The following is a 24,765-nucleotide window of genomic DNA, read 5'->3' on the forward strand; positions in this document are numbered from 1 at the left end:
CAAATTAATTGAGGTGGTGCTATCTACAAAGGCATGTCAATCATGAAGGCTTAAGCTGTAACAAAAATCTGGGCACAAAGTTATTTAAATAATAATGGAATTTATTAATTCTAACAAAGATTCCAGAAATAAAGTGGTCTTGAGCAGCCCCCCCCCCAACTTTTGGCTCTGTCATTCTCAGTTTTGGCCTCATCTTTGAGTTGGTAACACAATGGATGCAGTAGTTCTAAATATCACAAAACACCATCAATGATAGTTGTTACTTTTCTTCCCAGTCCACAATTACTCTTGATGAGCAACACTGATAATATTAATAATAGCCTATACCTCACTCCAACCAACTGTAGGCATTTCAGTTACATTAACTAATAACAGCTCATCAACCCTGCAAGGAAGGGAGGGGAAGATATTATTTTAATGAAGAGGGTACTCTGGCACTGTGACTTGTCCAAATGAAAAACAGCTGAGGTAGACCAAGCAAGGATGTCCTTGGATCAGATGGGAAGGCACCTCAGTCAGGTGTTCATTAGACATTTGTTGGGATATTCCTTCAGCGCTGACTCAGCACTCATAGTGCAAAATGCTGCTGTCTATTGAAAACTGTCTCCATTCCACAAGTAGTATTTATCAGGTGACTCTTGGGTTGTAAATCTTTTTGCTAGAAGCGATAGTCATTGACTTAAATTCAGCTTAATATGTTAATTTTGTTTATTTATTTGGAGGTAAATCAAGTGAGTCAATGCTGGTGCCTAGAACCTTTGGTCTTGCTGCTGCCCATTGGCCATTTCAGAAGAGTCACGTGATGAAGATGACTTTTAAATGAAGATACTGGTAGCAGTGTCTTGCCTAACTTTCTTTGGCTTTTGGTTGTGAGTGCCTCTTCTCAACAAGCTTTCCATCATGATTGAGCACTTCTTGGGAACCTGGAAGCTGGTCTCCAGTGAAAACTTTGAGGAATACCTGAAACAACTGGGTGAGAAATGCCACCACAAGATTTGGAAATTGGCAATGCATTTTGTGATGTGCTTGGGTTTGCACCTTGCAGTGAATGTTCCTATAACTGTCTCTTTCGTTTGTGATCCTAGAGTATATGCTTATGATGTTAACAAAGCTTATGCATCTACTTTCGCTTTTTTTCTTACTAGCAATAATGATCTCTTTTTGGAATACTAAGCTCACAGTTATTTCCTTCTAGTTTTTAATCCATATATTTAAACCCATTTATTCTTTTTGAAAATACTTCATCCTACCCTCACGATAGAGATTCTTTTTAGCTTGGTCATTTCATTACATAGCTTTTCCCAGCTTCACATTTATGGGCAGTAATACCTATCTATAATTAAATTTATCAGCTAAATTTGTTTCAAGGTTTGCTTTAAGTTATAACTTCAAAAGAGCAATAGCAACAAACAAAATTTCTGGCTGCTTAATTTTTAGAGTTCTGGTGCACATGGGAGATATCTTAAAACACTATTTTGCAAAATTTCAAAGGCTTTATTGGAGCAATGGAACATTTTTCTCATGGAATTTTTCACCATTGGGTATTTCTTAGAAGTATAAACTGTGTTCATACTTTCATTCTTACTCAAGCTCAATAAACATCATTTATAGTGGCTCAGATCTATAATAACAACTATTCTTTGCTAATGATAGAAAAACAGTAATTATTTAATATTCAAATAATTATATAAATATTATATTTACATATTTAATTGTAAATATTTCATTTTATATATAGATATAAAGTCAAGGATTTTTTTAATCTTACTTTTTAAAAAAAAAACTTGGTTGAAATGATCAATACATAATGAGAAGTCAATGTGCTCATAATGTAATATTTGTTACTTTTTCTTTAGTATGAACTCTCTCAGGAAGTAATAAAACTATGTTTCCCTATCTCTTCCTGGATTCATAGACTCGTCTGTTTTGAGTTTAAAATTCTTTTTTCAATAATAAATAATTAAATAAATTTGGGGGCATCTGAGAAACCTGAGGCTTATGCTAAAAGTTGCCATGTTTTGACTGGGGACTGGACTTAAGCAAAGTGCAAGAGGGAGTAACAGCTGAGCACCTACTAGGTGTTGATTGCATGCCAAGAACCATCATTTAACCTCCTAACAACTATGAGGTAAGAACTACAGATATCTGCCTGGACCACTGAGAAAGCTCTTGGTTACAGAAGGGAGATAACGTGGCCAGGCTAACAAGTGGCAAAGCTGGAGCCCACGCTTTAACCACCCAGCTCCTCACTCTTCCGTGATCCACACCTAACACTGCTTCTCTGTCATCAGAGGCGTCCCATCAGTCGATGATCTGCATGTGAGCTCGAGTTCTACGCGGACACTGAGAGAGGGGGGAGTCAGCTCTTCTGCCCACCTATAGCAGGAGCCAAGTTCAACAATGGACAATCCCCAACCTGAACAGTAGGGCTAGGCTCTCAGCCAGATGGTCCAGCCTGCATACCTCCCCTTTACTTGGCCAGACCTGAATTTTATCTGCTAACAAGAGAGAAGCTTGGACTTTATAAATCATACTCTTTCAGAGTAGATTAGAGACTCTGAAAATTTCATTTCTTGGTTTTTTTTTTCTTTTTTATCAAAATATAGTTAGTTTGCAAAGTTGTGTCAATTTCTTGTGTACAGCATAATATTTCAGTCATATATATATACATGCATTTCTTTTCATACTCTTTTTCATTGTAGGTGACTAGAAGATATTGAATATAGTTCCCTGTACTATACAGTAGAAACTTGTTGTTTTATATATGGTAGTTAGTATCTGCAAATCTTGGAACTCCCAACGTATCCCTTCCCAACCCCTTCCCCCACTGGTAACCATACGTTTGTTTTCTATGACTGTGAGTCTGTTTCTATTTTGTAAATAAGTTCATTTGTGTCTTTTTCTTAGTTTTTCTTTAAGAAAAAAGTGTGCTAAAATTCTTGGAGAGTTAGTAAACCTGTATTTAAATTTCAGCTCTGCTAATTACCAGACACATCACCTAGAATAAGCCTCTCTACCCCTCTGAGACTCAGTGTACTCATCTCTAAAATGAGGATAATAACACCCCTGCACTGTTGCTGCAACACTTCATGACATAAAGCATGAGTGTCCGATCACCTAGAAGTCACCCTACAAATAGACATTTTAGACAGAGTCCAAGAGTCTCAAAGACTTTAGGTGAGGCACACTAGTCTCAAAAAGTGAATTTAGCTTTTCAAAATGTCAAGTATAATAGTGTAATTACTAGACATATCTTCTGATTAGGGTGGTCTGTCTTCATCCAGCCAGCACAGAGATCACTGAAGACATTTATGACATATTATTCAAAACTTCATCCTGGGAAGTGTGCGTTCTTTTAAAGTTGCTTTCCAAAAGTGATTACTAGCACTTCTTCCTAAACTTCTTAAGAAGATAACCTTGTTTTCTCTGCCTTATAGGAATGAGTGTTACAGACCAGAACCTTGCAGGGTTAGCAAAGCCGAGAATCACTATTAGTGCTGACAAGGAGAAGGTTAACATCAAGACAGAAAGTTCTTTCAAGAACTTTGAGATCTCCTTCAAGCTGGGGGAAGAATTTGATGAAACCACAGCAGACAACCGCAAAGTGAAGGTAAGACTCCTCCTGGTCCACAATCAGGTAAAAGCTAGAAGATGGTTAGGCATGGTTTATTCCAATTTGATTATTTATCCAGTCAGTTTGGGCTTGTTTTATTAATTAACATTGCACATCTCTAAAGTCAGTTCTTTGGCAAATGATTCAGGGCTAAAAAATTCTACATATTTGCATTGTTTTTCTGATCTCTCTTTGTCATTGTATAAAAGAGCATGCAGAAGGATTATTCACAAATAGTTTAGGTATTGCTTACCTGGGGGAGAAAAGCATTAAGTGAATAATCTCTTGAAACTTTCCAAGTCTGATGGCATTAAATTATGACCAAAACTGATGTGAGAATTTTGGAGCAAAGAATTTCAAAACTGAGATGAAAAAGTAGATGTCTAGTCTTGTGTAGATTAGAATGTAGTAAAGTGCTATTTCTAACGGAATCCTTTCTGCTTTTATAGAGCATCATAAAATTAGATGGTGGCTCAATGATTCATGTCCAAAAATGGCTTGACAAAGAGACCACAATCAAAAGACGAATTGTAGATGGCAAAATGGTAGTGGTGAGTTTTCTCTAAATTCAATTTTTTTTACATGTTCTAATTTGAGGCATGCCTTTCAAGTTACTCAATTGTTTTGCATCCTGAATAGAGGGTCTGGGGAAAGAGGAACAGAGCAAGTTCAACTTGTCATTTGCCAACTGTAATAGATTCCTCTTTGCTTTTAGGAATATACCATGAATAATATTATCAGCACTCGAATCTACGAAAAAGTGTGAACAAAGTATCTACAGCACTGAAAACTTGCTCACTAACAGGAAACTGGGACTTGAAGAAGATATGCCTCAGGGCCAGTGATTTTAAAAAAAACAACACTCAACATAAATGTGCTCAATAAAACCATCAAATTAAGTGCAGTTTGGGAGCTGCTGTGTAATAGTGAGGGTTAGGGACAATCTCCTCAGCGGGTGAGACAAAACGCTACTTTAGCCCGTGGTGTGACTGCAAGATCACTAAAGTGCCCTTTATCCTTTGTACACCTGACTTCTGAGTTCGTTGATTTTCCTCCAGTGGCCCCATTCCATACAGGTTAAGGCATTCTGGCAAAGGGTGCTCTGTTGAAATTCATGTGACCTCGAAGCAGGATGTATTATAATCATCAGAACCCACTTTGGGCAGCACAGATGTTGAAAACCAACACTGCTGTTTTATTTTTGCAGAAGTTTGTCCCTGCTTAAAGTAGATAAGATAGATAGATGATAGATAGATGGATAGATAGATAGACAGACAGACAGATAGATGATAGATAAGGGGGGAGAGAGAGACACTACAAAATAGAGTCTGGACATTATACACTGTGCTTTAACTATTATAGAAGAACACTTAAAACAATCATTACCTTACTTTTCCATAAACTCACTTAAAATAATCAGACTACCTCATTCTGTCATCACTGCTTACAACTTAGTTTTTGCAGAATATTTTACTAAGTGACAGTCCCGAATTTCCAAGTGCTCAGTAAGAATATGATTGTTAGAGCTTCACAAAGTCCCTTAATAGTTCCACCAAGTACTGTTGCTAGGAAGTATTCTCAGGGCTTAGAGCAAAGCAGGGTAATACGGGTAAAATTAAAGGGTAAGGCCTAAGAAACTGAGAGTATTTGTAGCAGTGGGAGGAGGAAACGGAAAAGGAAGAATTATGTAAATATCATGTTGCAACTCAAACATAAAAGCAGATAGTAGTTGATCAAAAGTAACTCTTAAGGGTAGGGTTTAATATGTGCTGATGTGTCATCTAAACTGGGTGAGAAGTGAAAAGTGGAAAGAGACGCTATCAGTAATTACACCTGGACAACAAGCATAAACTGAGGCTGTCCTAGGCAAACTGGACGGTACAGTCACCCTAGTAGGGATGAAACCGATGCGTAATGTACAAAAGAACCGGTCATGTGGCTGGGACAATAACTGAATTCTTATTCAAGGAAAGGAACTAGGAAAGGAACATGTCAAACCCTGAGGTATACAGCTGTGCATGTGAAGTGATGGGCTTGGTGGTGGCCACACAGCTGCCAGGTGTGGGCAGTGACAGTCATCCCCCGTGACTTGTCTCTGTCCTTCCTAAAGGACTCAAGTGTGTGCAAAAGGTAACCATGCTTATTCTCCAGGAGTCAAAGAGGCTTTCAATCCCCAAAATAACATCTTGTGCGCAAAGGCGACCACAGGCCGATGTCTCCTTCATCAGAAGATGTTCTCTGCCTGGGGGCTGCAGATGACAGCACTTTACCAACACCTCGGACTGGGGGTTGAGGAGTATTCCACAACCATCCAGAAGAGGGCATTTTTCTATAAAGCACTAGGCACTGACTCATTTAAATCTTTGGCTTTGCAGAGGCAAAATTTTAAAAAGAATAATATAGTTTGGAATTTTCAAGGCCTATTTCTCTTCTTTTAAATGTCACTCCTCAAAGAACAAACAGCCTAAATAAGAAATAAAATCCTAACGCGGAGTCTTCAGTAGGTAGAAATAAACATGCTACTCCTGAGAAGATCACTCGTTCAGCAAGTTCCTACTCAATGACCACTGTCTGTTCAATACTTCCTGTATTAAGGGATGGCAAACAGCAGAGAGTTAGACATGACATTCACAACTGCCTTCTGACGTTACAAGTAGCAGAGGCATCTTGAAAGCCTATTACTTTTATTTTTATTCTCAGTCAAATCACATCAAAATATCTTTAAGAAAAAAAATTCATTAAAGTTTATACTTAGAATAATTAGTCTTTACTAAGGACATTCATATGATCAATCTCTTGGTATATCTGACTTGCGTTCAAATTCATTACCTATCTCTAAGGAAATAACATCGTATTTGTCAAGTTGTACTGGATTCATAGAAAAAGAGTAATAATGATGTTGTTCATGGCTGAGCAATAAAAAGCCATTATTTATTCACTTTCCAAAAGGGCTGGAAAAAGAGGAAGTGAGAGTAGATTTTATAAACCACAGAGGAAAATATATTTTATTATTGAATATTTTTAGACTGAATAACTAGTAGTAAACCATTGGATTTTAAATCCACACTGAAATTTATAGAAAAGTATTAATTATACAAAGATGAATCATACTAAAACCATGATTAATACTCTTATCAAAGATTAATACTATTATCACCAGATTTCTTTTTTTGCTACCCAATATTATTTAGAAAATCACTGACAAAAATAATTTGTTCTGAACATTTTTAGTGTATTTACTTTTCATCATTTGGTGCAAAAATGCAATAAACATAACAGGAAATGCTTTTCTTTGATGGTTATAAAAAGATAACTGACTAGTCTGAAGATAGTAACAAAGTAGACGGAAAATTAAGATGAAATATCGGGACATAATCTAACCCTCAAGCTACAAATTCTTAAGATTTCTATTTTAAACATTGAGGGGAAAATACATTCTGTCCACTTTGAAGTTTGATATCTAGATCCTGTGTAGTGTTTGAAGGGGGACAATGTGAGGGGGGACCACCTAACCACCAGCCCCTTGGGAAAACAGGACATGCCTGCTACCCCCAGACACACACCGCAGGGAAGTGGAATGAATAGGGGGTGAGACCCATGCAGAACAGGGCTTCAATCCTGCTTTGGCCACTGACGGCCAGCTGAGCTTCCATGGGGCATGCACCCACTTTAGTTTTCTCCTTTGCAAAACTGAGACTATCCACTTCACAGGGCTGTGGAGAGGGTAAATGAGACAACATGCGAGGGACCAGCACAGGGACTCCCTCACATCTTCTCATTTTGCCCGCATCCCCTTCCCAGATGATCAGGCAATTAGAATACAAAGAATAAGAACAATGGAACATGTGCACTAACCCAGAGGGCAGAACAAGTCAGATCAGAACAATGTCTACCCAAACCTTTACACCATCTCAATTATTGAAAAAAATTTGTAAGATACAATCAAGGAAGTAATCCAAGTAAATTTACAAACATAATCAAGAAACTAAGTAACTTGGATAATAGATGATTTGAAAACCATCTGAATTTTTATGAATTAATTTTTGTTCCTTATGAAGTAAAGCTACACACACACACACACACACACATACACACACTTTTCACTCTGCTTCAAGTGATTTATTTTTAAGGGGTTCCTTTCTCTCATAGGCTATAAAGAGCGAATGGCCACGTCCTCAAGGGTGTTTCCTATGGGTCTTGTGCTAATGCCTGAACAGTACAGCCTACTTTGATGCTGTTAATATTACTTTCTAAGAGGAAATGCAAATGAAGTAGAAAAAAAATGGTGTCCAGCTCAGAAAGACACTGAAATGCAGAAATTCTGTCTTCAGTTCTCTCCCCAGTGGATAAGTAACCTCAGTTCTCAAGTGTTCTATTGGGAATAATGATATGAACTCTCAGACTGGTCTTTGGAAAAGATGCTGTTCAAGTCTAGTAATAACAGAGCTGATCTCATTGTTTAAAGGAATCACTAACTACTTCTTCTTTCTATGTATTGCCATTCAACGAAAGAAAAGCTATTAACTTCCTTTGGGCAGCATAAACAAAACTGTCACTATTGTAACCAAAAGATCAAATATCCGCTGGTGGCTGAGAAATTCCAAGACATGGTTACATTAAGAAGACAACTTTTAAGTCAGAAAGAGAAAGACAAATACCATACAATGTCACTTATATGTGGAATCTAAAATATGACACAAACGAACTTATTTACGAAAGAGAAACAGACTCACAGACATAGAAAACAAACATATGGTTACCAAAGGGGACAGAGAGTGAGGGAGGGATAAATTAGGAGATAGGGACTAGCAGATACAAATTACTATATATAAAATGGATAAACAACCAGATCCTACTGTACAGCACTGAGAAATATATTCAATATCCTGTAATAAACCATAATGGAAAAGAATATGAAAAAGAATAGGTATGTATAACTGGATCACTTTGCTGTGCACCAGAAACTAACACAACATTATAAACAAACTATACTTCAATTTAAAAAAATTAAAATAAAAAGGAAAGCAATTAATCTCAGCATTTTTAAGATGAGAGTAAAACACTGACTTGAAACATGAGAGAGGAAGTTATCAAACCCAAATTGCCATTGTCAGCTTCTGTCAAATAGCTGTCTGGGCCTCAGATACCCTAGTGACCGAGTGCTGAAGGTAAATAAGAAACTCCATAAGGCATCTTCCTACATGGAAATGGTTCGTTGGCTCTATTACGTCATTCTCATTGTCTTCATCTGCAAATGATAAAAAATAATAATTGGTTATTCTGAAGTGTCTGCTTAATGTATGTCTTCCTAACTGGAGTATGAGGCCTATGAGGCCAGGAATTGTTGCTTTTTCACTTTCCATGGTATCTCCAGTGTTGAGCAATTATCTGCATGCATGTAGGTAAGAATATGTACAGTGAATCTTAGGATTATTTTACATGCACTTTCCTGGTCTTGTAATAAGATTATGTCATCCTGAATATGGAATGAACTACCTGCTTTTACCACTGACCAAAGGAATGACCAAATGAAGGCATAGGTGCTACAACTAAGTTTCACATGTAGGTGTAACTCAGAGCCTTGCTCTTTCCATGACTCCAGACTATATAAAAATAAAAGGAAGAGAAGGCAGGGGAGAGGCGAGAGGAAGTTTAGGAGAGTCATATTATTGATTATAAGCACTAATTTTAGATGCTTCCACATTTGTTATATGATTACATGCAAAGAAAAACTCTCATAAATAGAAAATTTCCATTTTCTTCATTCATTCATTCTTTCAGTTAACAATTGATTACTCCTGTACGTGCCTGGTTTTAAGAACTTGGAATATCACATGAGTAATATCATATGTTGTCCCACGTACATGGAATCAAGACTTCAATGGATGACATACATAGTAATGAAATAATGTCTAAAATTAATAAAAATTAACTTATTAATTAATTACTGTAACCATTCAGTGATACAAAAGATGATTAAATTGAAAAGGATACAAAAGATGATTAAATTGAAATCTAAAGGATGTCACCCCAAAGGTAGGACATATGATTGAGCTGAGAGTTAAGGCTGAACCATATGGGAGTAGTTAAACGTTCCAGGAAAAGAGAACGCTATGTGCAAAGACCTTGCTAGAAACAGGGTGGAAATCAGTACCTCCTTTTCTATTCTTTGGAATATTTTGTGTAAGGTTGGTGTTCTTTTTTCCTTAACTGTTGTAAGAATTCATTGGTGAAGCTTAGAGTCCTGGAAAATCTCTGTGAAAGAAATCTTACAGATTCAGTGTTAATAGATTTGGGAGTATTTGCACTTTTACTTCTTGTATCATTTTCGGTAAATTGTCTTTTCCCAGAAATTAAAAAATTTCTTTTAAATTTTCAAATTTAATGGCATGAAGTAGTCCATAATATTTTCTTATGATGTTTTTAATAACTATAGGGTATAGAAATATACCCATTTTTATACCTGCAATCAATAACTTTTGCCTTCTCTGTTTTTAAATCCATCTTGATAAAGGCTTGTCAATTTTATTATACTTTAAAAATCTTTTGCGTCTGATGGTATTTTCTGTAATATACCTGTTTTTATTTTATTATCTTCTGCTTTGTTGGTCATCTAATTCTGTTGTTTGCTGTTTCTTTTGCTTTTTGAGCATATTTACCTGCCTCTTTTTGTTCTATTTATAAAACTAGCACTGTGTATGAAAATTTATAGAAATCAATTTAGATCTAGGGTGACATTATTTTCTTTTGCAGAGTGTTTATGTTTGTATCTGACTGGTAGCTAGGTTCACTAGCTGTCCCAGATCACACTAAACTAATTTTAAGAATTGGATTGGTATTAGCCAGGTCTATTTCAAGTTCATCTTTTCTCCTATGTTGCAGCCTTTCAAAGTCCCAAACTAAAATATGATGATTAACCAGGACTCTCCTTCATTGTTTCCCTAACCGTGTAACAGTGTCGTACGTGTCCCTCAGATTTTGCCTCTCATCTGTCTCTTGCAGAATTCATAGATCCCTAGAAGGGCAGCGGCCCTAAATATTAAGCCTGTTTCATCTGCTTCCCTTTTCTCCCCAAGCCCTAGACCCTTCATTTTATTTATTTATTTATTTATTTATTTATTTATTTATTTATTTATTTAATTTGTTTGTTTGATGGAGGTGCTGGGGATTGAACCCAGGACCTCAAGCATGCTAAGTACATACTCTACCACTGAACTATACCCTCCCTCCTTTTCCTTGTTTATCTCTCTGATATCTTGAAGAATTTTTTTAAAATTTTGTCCATTTTTTCTAGATGTCGCAGTTGGAAAGTCAGCTTACCCTCCTCATCTATCATGAGGAAGTGAAAATTCTAAAGTTTATTTCATATTTTATTGGTTATTTTTCCTAGTCTTATATTATGTGATTTTCCTGCCTCCAATTATTATCACAATATTTCTGTTTTACAAATAATTTCAGACTCCCTGGAATTAAAATTTCTTGCTTCAAGCCTTTATCAAGTCATGAATAGAATGGAAGTTCCCTGAGGGCACGGAATTTTGTTTAATGATGTGTAACCAGCACCTTGAAGCCCTAAGCAGGCACTCAGTACTTTTGCAGTTGAACGAATGAAAGGAATGGAGTCAGACCTTTGGCATTCAAGTAGGAGATCATGAATTCTTTGTTCTTATGCTGCAGTATTATTGCTTTTCCAAATATGCAATTGGATATAGCTTGAGGAGAGATGTAAGGGCTATTTACACGACATGTTACATAGAGCAAGCATTCCTTATCCATTTTGTTTTGACTTCTGGATGTTCTTTTCATTGTATGATTTAAGTAGCTTCCTTGATCTTAACAATTTTTATGGGCAAAAAAATCGGTGAAAGGTGAACCTATAGCTTAGAGCGCCTAGAACCATTTTACGAGCATTTAGTTTACATGTAAGTATATGTGTCTTATTACAATGTTGTTCTGATATTTATTTTCCATCCTTTCTCACTAGGATATTGATGAATTCCTCATCTAGGAGTGACTTAATGTCTCAAACCAGGATCTTCTCTCACTGCTTTGATCCATGCCTGTGACTCATACATGGGTCTCAGAGTTTCATCTTGGCCAATTCCAGAAGTCAGGTACATTGCTGACAAGCCTAAAATATAAAATTCCTTTCTCTGTCTCAAATTGCTTCAAAGTTATAAAACTTGCCAATATATAGATCACTGTGTATATTTTAATATCTATTTCTCTGTGCAAAACAAGGACTGCTGAAACTCCATGCAGCTCTCCTGGGTGAGCTCCTCCAGGTACGAGGGTTCAGCTCAAGTGGGAAGGTTTGAGGGCTCTTTGTAGATTCAGGAAGAACACCTGAACTTTTGAAGACACAAGTCATAGCATTATTCATTTTAAAAGTGTTTTGGATAAGAAAATAGCACATCCACTCGTCAAAAGCCCCCTCTTTCAAGCTGTGCCTTCTGTCCCAGTACAGAGTGCTCTCTCCAGTTACATGCTCTTGCGTCTAAGATTGGGTTAGCTGGTTAGGAATTTCTCTCCTCACTGTTTCATTCCTACCTTGAGTTATCCAGGCACGAGCAATGTAAGATGACACTTGGGCCCACTGTGTATAATTCTACGTTTTTGACCCCGCGTGGACCCTAACCACATAATTGCAATGGTTACAGTACAGCTATGGCAGTAGTAACCTGAGTCCCGAAGGTCAGTGATTCTACCTGTTATGAGTAAATTGATCATGAGTTGTTTTCATTACTGCTAAGAGAGCCCACCTGTGTACTAATTATATACAATCTGGTAATATCAGTATTAATGTCAGTGTGGAAACCCTGCTAGGAAAGTACATGGCAGCTACTTTGATATACCCAAGAGTAACACTTATATTTGAAGTGGTTTTATATTTGCTCCCCTTGGTCCAAGACTGGGGCTCTGATGTATCCTAATGGCCTGGATGCCTCATCTCTTGACTTTTCACCTCTCTTGCTTTTTGAGCAGAGAATGAGTGCCTCCATTCAGTCACGGTGACATCAGTATTGTCTGACCTTTGGCCAGAGCCTCCAGCGCACATGGTGTAGCAGGTGCAGTACGAGATGATGCACTGACAAACAGTACCAGGTTGAAATACTATCTCTCCTTATTCAAGTTTTGGGAGCAAGTTACCCAGCCTCCCGAGCTCCAGTTTTCTCATCAGTAAAATGGATATAATAAGAGTGCCTTATTCCTGGAGTTGTTGAGAGGATTAACTGAAATAATCCATAGTAAGCACTTAGCACAGTGACTGGTCCATAATGGGCTCTCAGTATACATTCGTATTATTTTTATAGGAAACCCTTTCTCTTTATAAAACTGGAGATTTCTTGAAAGGACTTAAAAAGTCGTTGTGTTAGCCAAGAACCTGCTTAATTCGAACCTAAGGTTTTTTTAGATGAAAATCTTTGCTGTGGTCAAAGAGCGTGTAATAGGGCTGCTTCTTGTTCAGCCATGAATGCGATTTCTGTGCTCTGCTGTGAGAGACCGACCGTATTGTCTGCCCACTCTGCCGGCCTCGGATATGCGAACTATGCCGAGCCTCCCTCACCTATGAATACGTCCTCACACTGCTCCCCTGCATTTCTCTCCCACAACATATTTGAGGCGGTTAGCACCATTCTCATGGACATTTTCCTCCTCTTTCTTCTCTTTCAATAAGAATTCTTAATTGTGCAGACTCAGGATTGAGAGTGAGCAAGATGCCTAAACACACACACACACACACACACACACACATTCATTCATTCATGGTCATATAATTTAGTGTGTTAGAACACTCAATTCATAGACTTTTTCCTAAAGAATTAAGGACCTAAAGGCTTCTTAAAAATGTAGGGTCACAAAAATTTGAAGGTTCAAGTAGTACTGTCATTGATTTTGTATAAATATTTTTGGAGACTGAAGGAGACATTATGTGGGGTTTTCTTTTGTCCTAGTGGATGATTGAAGAGCCATTCATTGCCCAGTCCTGACACTGCTTTTCCCCATTGGGTCTCTGTGAGAGTCACGTGCCCTGGACATCTTTGAAAAGAATCTTCTGAGGCTTCAGCGTTTCACTGAAGTCTCCTGAATCTCATCTGCCACTGTGTTGAATCCTCACCCATCACAATGACCAACAAATTCCTTGGCACCTGGAAACTTGTCTCCAGTGAGCACTTTGATGATTACATGAAAGCTCTGGGTAAGAAATGTTCTTTGCTGTTCTAAGTGAGAGGATCCTTTTTGAGAAAGGTGTGTGACTATTTCCTTCTAACTCCTTTTCCAGGAGTCTGGGAAAGTTTGCACAGGCTGAAGTATAATTCTCTTCTGGAATTAATCTCCTGTTGTGTCAATCAGCTAATTTATTTGCATTTTGTTTGTGGCAATTTTAATAGATTTTAACTCAAAATAAGAGCTGCTTAAATGTGTGGAACTCCCACTAATTTCAAAGGCAGTTTCATGTCAATAGGGCTTTGGTTTCAAACGTAGAAGAAAGAAATCTTAGAAGCTTAGTCAATCCATTCTCTGGCTTTCCTGAAAGTCAGTTGTATAAGAACTAATGTGCTCATGAAGAGTTGCATATACTAACGTTAATAGAAAACCTCAATTTAAAATTTGGATGCTTATCGAAACCTGAAATTTTCTCTCTTTACCTCTAGGTTGTCTGTTGTTGCATAATTATGTAGATACAGTTTGTAAAAAGTAAATTCTTTAAAGAGCAGGATGTTCACAGTCTAAGAAAGTCACTGAGAGAAAAAGAATTGGGTTGTGTCAGTGAATTCAAATTCAGCCACATTAACATCAGACTTGCCCGGAGTCGGCGACAGTGGATGGAGATGGGAAGTCTAGTCATTAGTACATCAACTGTATTTGACATTATTTCTAGGGAATGTTCCACAGATATGAGCACAACAGGTTTGGAGGGTCTTTAGACATTTCCAGAGCTGTATAGATAAGCATCTGCAGCTTTATCTGTTCAGAACGCTTATGAGAAGGATTCAATTTTTGTATAAAATAAGCAAGATCATGTCGTGCTTACCTGAAAAACCAAGGGAATTAGTAGGAATCTATCTATCTATACTATAAGATTGTCTAGACTTACGAATTTCACTTTACAGCTTAGGAAGAAGCAAAATATAATAAAGTCCATAAGGAAGTCTAGGGAAGACTCCCTAATTATGTCATTTTCAAAGTTTAGAGTGCATAGGGCACCTGGGGATTTGGCAAAATGTAGATTCTTAGGCTCTAGAGAAGAAATTTAGTTGAAAAAGTTGTCTTAAAACATATCAAATAACAAAAGATCAATCAGAATTAGAAGAAAAAGTACAGTTCACAATTATTTATTAGCTCTAACTCTCCACACAGCTTTATGTATATATAACTGTAATTATATGTATTTATATATAACTAGATTTTTCCTCACATATCTCTCTCATTTGACATTTTTATTTTTCCGCATATGTATTTCTATAATCTCAAGTCATATAGTATTACTACTTGAGTCTAATTTTGTTTTGTTTCCAAATGGAGAAAAAAAATTTAATTATTTTATTTATTCATCCATAAAGAATAAAATAATGCCATTTGCAGCAAAATGGATGGACCTAGAGATGGCCATACTAAGTGAAGCAAGTCAGACAGAGAAAGACAAATATCATATGATATCACTTGTATGTGGAATCTAAATAAGCTCATAAACATGAAAAACAAGCTTATGGCTACCAAAGGGGAAAGTGAGAGGCAGGAGGAGGGATAAACTAGGAGTTTGAGATGAGCAGACACACACTACTATATATAAAATAGATCAACAACAAAGACCTACTGTATAGCACAGGGAACTATATTCAATATTTATAACAAGCTGTAATGGAAAAGAATCTGAAAAAATATATATATATAACTGAATCACTTTCCTATACACTTGAAACTAACACAACATTGTAAATCAACTATACTTCAATTAAAAGATTATTTTATTTCCCTATGATCACTCGTAAATGGTGCAGATAGATTTAGGGGCCACACAGCAAAATTTCAGCAATGAGATTCTATCAAGGATATGGAGGGGAGCTTTTTCCTATATCCATAACATGTCATTGAGGGAAAAAAATCATAAAACAGCATGTATAGGTCTCATTTGAAAAATATATCTACAACATTTATGTATACAAACTAAACATGTCTGGAGTGGTCCATACAAAGCTATAGTTAGTGGTTTTTAATGGAGCATGCGAATGGACGTGGTAACAGTAGATGACTTGTATTTGCATATTCAGGCTAAACACTTTTATCTTTAAAATCTGCAGGCATTACTTTTGTAATAACAAAACTTGAACTATTCAAGTCCATGGGCATGTGTTTCCATTAGGTGGTGAAGCACGGGAAGAGGTCCTTAGCAGTAAGTGATACTGCAAGCCATCTCCACACCTGGGGCACAGTGGACTGTAACATGTGGCCACCCATAGTCTCTCTACATATGTTCTCTTGGTCAATGTAATTCTAACACTGTCTTGATTTCCAGGCGTGGGATTAGCCACCAGAAAACTGGGAAATTTGGCCAGACCCAGAGTGATCATCAGCAAGAAAGGGGATATTATAACCATAAGAACAGAAAGTACCTTTAAAAATACAGAGATCTCCTTCAAGCTGGGCCAGGAATTCGAAGAAACCACAGCTGACAATAGGAAAGCAAAGGTAAACTTGATTGTTTCTCTTCGAAGTTGGTTCTATCCACTACTTTGAGAGAGAGGATTACCCTCACAGGTATTTGAAAGGATAGACCACTCCATTCTGTTGAAAATGAATGTGCCTCATGAGACATCTATCATGAGAGTGATTCAGTACTGAATCAACTGCTTCTTTAATCAACCAAAGTCCAAGCAAGTCAATTGTGTGAACCTGTCTTTGCAGAGCATTGTAACCTTGTCGAGAGGCTCGTTGAATCAAGTACAGAGATGGGATGGCAATGAGACAACAATAAAGAGAAAGTTGGTGGATGGAAAAATGGTAGTGGTAAGAGTATTTTTACTCTAAATACAGAAATAATGATATTTAAATAGAAAAATTGGTTATATTATTTTTAAAATATTCTTTTTTTTCTTGGATAAGAATGGCTGAGAATAAAGTCAGAATTAATGTTTGGATGATATTTAAACTATCAAGACTCAGCCATAGTTACTTCAAGTTCAGATTCAAGAGTTCAGAAATGGCAAAGCCTATTTGTTGTTTTAGAAATAACAATACCGAAAAATGATAGCAAAGTTAAAAAAATGTATGGATAAGCCTCATCAGTTTGGACTCACAAAGAGAAAAGCAAGTCTAAATTTTAAAAGCAAAGCACATTTCCAAAGGGTCCATTGTTGAATACTTGTAGATATCTACAGTTTTTTGTTTTGTTTTCAAGAATCCATGGTAACTAAACCACGCCAATAATTCAAGCTTAACTCATTGGAGACCTCTTGTAATTGGCAGATAAAAAATGATGGCAAGGTTATATGAGATGACCTGTAACTATGTTTTTAAGTCTCAGGTCCTATTCTTACTATTTAACATAGACATTGATTATTATAAATAGATTCATGTAGTGTTTTGAATATTTCTTCCTTCAGTACAGAGAATCTTATCCTTGGCTGCACAACAGACTTATATGGGGAGTAAATACCAATATGGGGGCCCCAACACAGATCAACTGAATGCAAATCTCTTAGGGGAGGGGGAGCCATCGGTATTTTTAAGTGTTCCCCCAGATAATGCAAATGTGCAGATAGTTTTGAAAATAACTATTTTAATAGATTTAAATCTGTACAACTTATGCATAAAAACTTGCCACTTAAAAAAATACCTGTGCCATAACTTAAATCAACTTTAAAACCATTTCTCCTATTTCAATGGTCGTGATTCTGAATTACCGGAAACTGACACACTGATATTTGGGTTCTTTCTGAGTTTAATCCTATGAGTTTGCTGACATGTCTGTTATAAATTGTCTGTTACAATGTCTGTTATAAATTACAAATTTGTTGTGCCCGAGTTTGAGTTTTAGCCATTTAGTTAATCTCTCTTTTTTAAGGAATGTAAAATGAAGGACGTGGTCTGCACCAGAATTTATGAGAAGGTCTGAGAAAATCATTTCCTCACTGAAGTGACATTTCATCATTTGAAGTTGGAAATCAACTGTTTCATTGGCAAAGCCTGTCTACACTGCAGTGTGTTGGTTTCTTTTTGCTTTTGTCTTAATAGATCAGATAGGCAAACGCCTAAACTGAGGATTAATCTAAAATTCAGTGTTACTTAAACATTTCCAATGGGTATGCAAGTCTTTACTCAATTAAAGTATGTATATTAGGCAGACCTAAAGGGTTGATAATGTCATTTAATTATCTGTGAAATTCTAACCTATATTGTACTTTGTATGTTTGAAATGGTCATAAAAGGAAAGACTAGGATGGTAAAAGGAAGTAAGTATATTGATTGGGGTAGCAAACTCAAATCCCTTCAGGGGCCAGGAGAATGATGGGGGAGGAGGACCAGAAGTAAGGCAAGCTAGAATAAGGAGCTGTTTTAAAATAAGGAGTTCTAGCTTTACTCTGCTCCAGCCAACTTAAAAATTGAGGGTTAATTTATGGACAGAGAAGTGCAGAGATATTAAAGATAAAGTTTGATCCATTATGACAAATGAATGCAGTCATATAATTCACATTCTGATTCAGACAAAGTACATTTCCCTAATCCCAGGATGTTTTCTTATGCTCCTTTCCAGTCAATGTCCTGCTCTATCCTTGTTCCAAGAAAAGCAAGTAGTGATGTAATTTCTATCACTGTAGATTAGTTTTGCCTGTTCTCAAACTTCATACAAATGGAAGCATACATTATGTATTCTTTTCTGTTGCTTTTTTAAAGACAGCATACTGTTTGTGAAATTCATCCATATTGTTGCATGCTGCAGTAATTTGTTCCTTTTTATTGCTGAGCAGTGTTCCATTGCATGAATAGATCACAATTTATTTATCCATTCTCCTCTTAAGACAACTGAGCTATTTCCAGTTTTCAGCTTCTACAAATAAAGCTGCTATAAAACATTCTTGTACAAGGCTGTTTGTGGAAATATGAAATCTTTTTCTTTTAAATAAAGAACTAGGCATGGAATCACTGGGTCCAGTAGATTTTTTGACAGGCAGGAATAGGGGACCACTGTGCCCAAGAAATAAAACTATTTCAGGTATATTACATGATTGAGCAAATGAGAAGATGTACTGATGTTGTTAGGAGCTGGAATTTTCCCTCCGGAAACATACAATACAGAAGAGGGAAGGTGAGAAGGAACGAAATGTGAATGGATGGGAACATATGTAAATTCATATGTATGTCTATGTGGATGCACATGTATATATATTTTTAGTTCTGTCTGCCTACAGAGCTGAGAAGCAAAGACACCTCAGTATGAATGGGTATATCCAGTGCCCAGAGCTTGGTGTCTAATATATTCCCCACCAAAAAAGAATGATGGTTCCTTGGAAAAATGGCTGATTCTGATGTGAGATGAGGGTATAGCTATAACATAAGCCCAAAATACCTTGTTATGCCAGAAAGTAAGGAAGTGTCCCTCCTTATATTAGAGATAGAGTCACCTTGAAGGTGCTCTCAATGGGCCAAACCTGGGACAATTTGAGAAACAAAATAATACAGAAAATATAAATTATAAAACACTGACAGGAAAATAAGAATCCTTTGGTAAAAGTATAGCTCAGTGGTAGAGTACATGCTTAGAATGCATGAGGTCATGAATTCAATCCCCAGTACCGCCATTAAAAATTTTTTAAAAATAAATAAAAAAGTAGTTAATTTAAAAAATAAAAAATAAAATAAATAAGTAAATAAATAAATCTAATTATCTTCCCTCAAAACAAAATATAAAATAAAATACCTTAGAAGGGAGGGTATAGCTCAGTGGTAGAGTGCACGCCTAACGTGCACAAGGTCCTGTGTTCAATCTTCCCTCCCTACCCAGAAAAAAAGGAAAGAATCCATGAATACATACTGAGAATGAGAGAGAAAGAGGGAGAGGAAAGAGAGGGAAATGTCTTCCTTACAATAGAATTCCATAGACTGAAATTTAAATGTGGAAAAATTACTGGAATTGGAAAAAATCATCATTTTTCAACCATCATGGTAAACACTGGCTCAGGCAAGAACTGTCAATGGATGCCAAAGCTGGAGTGAAATTTTGATTAGGAACAGGATATTAATTTGGTCTTAAAATATCTCTGTACCAATTGCTTATTAATCATAAGGGAAAAAATAAAAACCACGCAGTGGAAAAAGTGGACAAGCTCGTGACTGACTAATCAAAATCTACCTCACCAATGAGGGTGTGTGAAAACCACGCACCTTCAGATGTGATACCCAGAGAAGGAGACAACATGGCTTATGCAGCATCCTGGCCTGGAATCCTTTTTTGGCTCTAATCATGAGGAAACAGCAGACAAATTCCAAATGAGGAATGTTCTAGTAAAAAAGGGAAGGGGGTGTTGATTGAATTCTCCAAAAATGTCAGTGTCACAGCAAACAAAGGCTCTGTGGAAATGCTCCAGATTAAATTATACTAAAAACACCCGATGACTAAATGCAGTAAGTCTTTCCAGACCGGACGCTGTACCAGAGATAAAATGAATGCTCCAAAGGACAACATTAGGTTAATTGGTAAGTTGGAACTTAGGTGGTAAATTAAATAGAAGTGTGTTATGATTATGTAAGAGAATCTCTGTATTTTGGGGAAATATACACTGAACAATTTGGGGGTAATAAGCCAGAATGTATATAATTTACTCTCAAAAATTTTAGAAGAATGCAGTGTGTGTGTGTGTGTGTGTGTGAGATACACATTATGCACTTAAATAGATAGAGTAATTGATAAAGGAAATGGGATAAAATTCAAGGACAGATCTGAGTAAAAGTTCTGTGTGTTTTCTTTGAATTAGTCTGATTCTTGAAATTTTATGCAAGTTTGAAGTTATTTCCAAGCAAATGCTTTCAGGCTACACTTGATAAGTCCCTCTCCGCCTCTGGGCATTTTGTCAACTTGTGTCTGGGAGACATCATAACCAAGGGGGGTGTGTGTGTGTGTGTTTGTGTGTGTGTGTGTTTGGCTCCAGCCGGATAAACCCATAAAAAGGAGCACTTAAAAACTATGGTGCTATTTTTAGAGGTTTGTGGTAATATGACTCACTATAAAATGTATTCCTCAATAAATATAATGGCAGTATTATACAAAAATCATGGGTACTTTTGCTTTCATAACAGGAAAAGTGGAACCACACTGATAATGAGGAAGACAAGATAATTATTTCAGCAGGTGATACATATTGCTAGATTTGAAAAAGATTTTCAAACAACCAGAGGAGAGGAGGGGAAAAAAAAAAAACTAGAGTTCTGCAGTATTTTTTAAAAATAGTCTCAGAAAATAATTTGGATTCTCTAGTTATTTTTGATATAAGCTGGATAGAAGTAGTCAGACTGCCTAGTTCAAATTCCAGTTTGCTACTTGCTAGCTGTGTGTCATTGGGCAAGTTATCTAACCTCTCAGATCCTCAGGGTCTTTAGCTGAAAAAATGGAGATAATAATAGAACCTGCCTCAGAGAGTTGGGAGTAAGAAATAGGTTAATACGTGTAAGAAATAAGTTAATACACGTGCTTAGAACAGTGCTTGGCACAGGAAAAGCAAGATAGAATTGTCTTCTGTTATTATTATTTATCTAGTGATGCACATGATATTCAAATAGATCATTTGATTATAACTCAAAATAAAAAGAACTTCACAGGACCTCAGAGCTGTTGATGTTGATTTGCACACCAAGTGACTAACTTTATTAAGAATATTATTTTCATAAAAATAAAAACAATCAAGAAGCCTATTAAGATGAATCCACCGATACACTAGAAATTGACACAACATTGTAAACTGACTACACTTCAAAATATATATATATATATATATATGTGGAAAAAGACAAATTCACAGGAAAGCCATCAAACATTGCTACATAACTCTGCTAATCTCAGGAACTTTTTAAAAAGGCAATTGATGATTATCTACTCTAACCAAAACAAATCCTAAGTAAATGCATTTAATCCCCAAAGGACGAGCACCTTACGTGATGTTAATTCTCCTAGAAGTCACCCTCCAGTGTGCTGGAGTTGGCTCCAATTGTCTCGTAAGACCTGATAGTTGGATTTTTAAGAATTCGGCAAGCTGTTTGTTAAACCCTTGGTAATGTGAAATCAGCCGTGGTGAGAATATTTACACCAGGGGAAAAAGCAAAACACAACCAATGAGAGATTTGTTCCTTGAGGAGATGGTTTTAAACACTCACTAGCAAAAGCACTGCCTAGAAGTAATACAGCACATGGATTTTATTAGTAAGTCTTAGTTTCATGTGACTGGTATATTTCTAATTCTTGGCTAAAGATTTACCTGGTGATTTCTTTAAAAGACACTGGCTTAGCTTTTGGATAATTTCTTCTAAACATGGTAGTACATTCCCTAAATACGGCTGCACATTAGAATCATCTGGAAGTTTTTAAACATCCCAGTATCAAGACTGCACCACAGACCCACTGAGCCCTAATCAATGGGTGATGGGTGAGACCCAGGCATCAGCAGTTTTCTTAAAACACCCCAGGAAATTCCAGGGTGTGTCCAGGTTGATAACCACTGTGCCAAAGTTTTTCAAAATTAGACATTTAATGTAGTCTCTTATGTGGCTTTCAACTAAAGTGGAGTAAAGGTCATCAAAGTCAGGAGTACCAAATGTCCCTAGGGTAACCCTCAGTAACAAAAAGTAGTGGAAATATTACCACAAAATCAACTCAGATGTAATCAAGTCCTTTGTTAGGGAAGCAAGTGTTTACCTCTTATCTTTGTTATTTCCATGGGAGCAACATACTTGGCCGTTATCCATGGCATATGGAAAAGTGGAGTTTTAAAAATAGCAAAATGTGGGTCAATAGGGAAAACAAAACAATAAAATAAGGCTAAACTTTCACAAAATCTAAATCATCTTTCAGCAGAATTTAGAAAGTAAGGTCAAATTACTCAAATTTGGGACTAAATTTTGGAAAAGCATTTTTCCTATTTTTCTATCTATTAAAAAAAAAAAAAGATGAGTGATGGAATGGAGAATTCTCAGGTCCCAGTTATGCTGATTGGAATTTGGGCACTACCGACTGAAGCATAAAATCCTCCCCTTAGTAACTGACTGTAGAGCAACGGCTTTAATTGGTCTACCAGTGCCAGGTGAATAACCCAGCAGGACAAAAAGACTGATGCTTCTGCAGTTAAAAGGCTTTGAAAACTGGATTTGTGACAAGTCTAAGTTTCACATTCATTAAAAAGACTGAATAATATCACTCCCTTGTTGAAAGTTGAGATGGATGTGTATTTTTGCATAATCTGGCCTTTGGTTTAGGGTACTCATTCTTGGTCTTCTACAATTGCATTTTTTCAGATTATTAATGGTGCTCTGTGTCCATGAAAACTTTCAGAAAATTGCTAGGTCACCGTGACTCTTAATGAAACACCTGACTGATATGGGAAGGTGCAGGCATATTTGCATATGTGTATATTTCCTGTGTTAGAGAAACAATGGGAATGTAATAGAAAGGATCCTGCAAGTGCAGTAGAAAAACAGATTGGAGCCCTGACTTTGCTGCTTAGAACTTGTGTAGCATTACATTACAAAGTCTAACTTGCAATTCCCTCATTTGTACAATGGGGGCGATAATGGCCACCCTACACATTCAACGTGGGAGGACAAAATATGTGATGCCTACGAAAGCGCTTTGTAAAGTGTAAAGCATTATTTATACGTAAACTGTTATTAGCATGTCTGTCCCTATGTCATACATAAACATGAATACTTACATTCAGCATGCAGGCTTTTTTTGTATTTTGTTCTTGTATAACAGTGTTCCAAATAATGACTGTATATAAAACTGTATGTATGTATCAGGTTCGTCAATGATTAGTTGTAAAAAAAAATAAAGTGAATGATGTCAAATATACTGTCTTGATAGATTCCACTAATAAAGGGAATCAGAATAGATAAGATACCTGAGCATCTGAAGTCATGGGCTTGGATCCTGGTTCTACTGCCCCACAGCTGGGTGACCTTGTGGAACTCCTTTGCCATTGCATGGTCCCCATTTCTCCATATTTTGTCTGATTTTTTTTTTTTGAGAGGGAGGTGATTAAGTTTTTATTTATTTACTTTAATGGAGGTACTGGGGATTGAACACAGGACCTTGTGCATGCCAAGCACACACTCTACCACTGAGCTATAACTTCCCCCCTCATTTATTCATCTTTAAAAGGGTCTCTGATCTGGATGATCTAAGATCTGAATTATTTCTAAATTTTGTATCATGATATCGCCTATAATTGGCCATTTAATATTAAAATAACCTTACTATGTATGCAAACTTTTCTATTTTTGATAGCTGCCTGCTTTCCAAACTTCGAGAAATTCCATGTAGACAGAGATAATAATTTTATCCCCCACCACCCCACCCTATTTCCCATCCAGTGGATTCCTTATCATCTTTCAGGAGACATCAGTCCCCTGCTGAATTCTCTGACCTGGCTCGGAGGAGAATTTAATAACTCCCTCCACTGAGTTACACAGCAATGTAGCACTTTATCGACAGCTACAATTCCAGTCTGAGAGCTCCATTGAAGACAATTTTAATTTAAAATATTTTGATTTAAAAAATTTCCAGCTCAGTGTTCAACTCGTAAAGAGGCTTTGGAAATGTTTGCTGAAGAAGTAAATGCATGAACGAGTTCCACTTCGCCAGCTCTGACCACAGTCCCCTGCACACAGAGCGGCCCCATCTATGCTGAGTTTGAAAATAAAATAGATGGTTGGATTCTCACACAGCCTAGTCAAGGCAATTCCATTTCTTAGGAATTCTACAGACAGTGAAAAACAATGAGATGCCATTTTAATAGGCTGCCACATTTAACTTCCCCTTCTTTCCTCTTCACGTGGCTGGGTCTGGAATTTTCAACTATAAACAGGAAATCTGTCTGCTTCTCTGTTTCTCTGGTAAGTCACATACATAACCCAGAGATAGTGAAATAACTGATTTAACAGAT

The 24,765-nt window shown here is 36.7% G+C and overlaps 2 protein-coding genes across 2 annotated transcripts; both read left to right on the top strand.

Moving 5' to 3' along the window:
• Positions 1 to 816: 816 nt before the first annotated feature.
• On the top strand, positions 817 to 4,517 carry LOC102533987 (fatty acid-binding protein 9). The gene is made up of 4 exons (XM_006202374.4): positions 817 to 973; positions 3,438 to 3,610; positions 4,063 to 4,164; positions 4,329 to 4,517. The coding sequence occupies exons 1-4, from the start codon at positions 901 to 903 to the stop codon at positions 4,377 to 4,379; spliced, it is 399 nt and encodes a 132-aa protein (XP_006202436.1). The 5' UTR covers positions 817 to 900; the 3' UTR covers positions 4,380 to 4,517.
• A 6,127-nt stretch (positions 4,518 to 10,644) lies between these two features.
• On the top strand, positions 10,645 to 18,674 carry LOC102534236 (myelin P2 protein). Its single transcript, XM_006202375.4, has 6 exons — positions 10,645 to 11,254; positions 11,598 to 11,727; positions 13,570 to 13,814; positions 16,134 to 16,306; positions 16,523 to 16,624; positions 17,682 to 18,674. Exons 3-6 carry the CDS (start codon positions 13,742 to 13,744, stop codon positions 17,730 to 17,732), a joined length of 399 nt encoding a protein of 132 aa, XP_006202437.1. The 5' UTR covers positions 10,645 to 11,254; positions 11,598 to 11,727; positions 13,570 to 13,741; the 3' UTR covers positions 17,733 to 18,674.
• Positions 18,675 to 24,765: the final 6,091 nt, after the last annotated feature.

This window comes from Vicugna pacos, chromosome 29 (genome assembly GCF_048564905.1).
Source record: "Vicugna pacos chromosome 29, VicPac4, whole genome shotgun sequence".
Classification (NCBI taxonomy): domain Eukaryota; kingdom Metazoa; phylum Chordata; class Mammalia; order Artiodactyla; family Camelidae; genus Vicugna; species Vicugna pacos.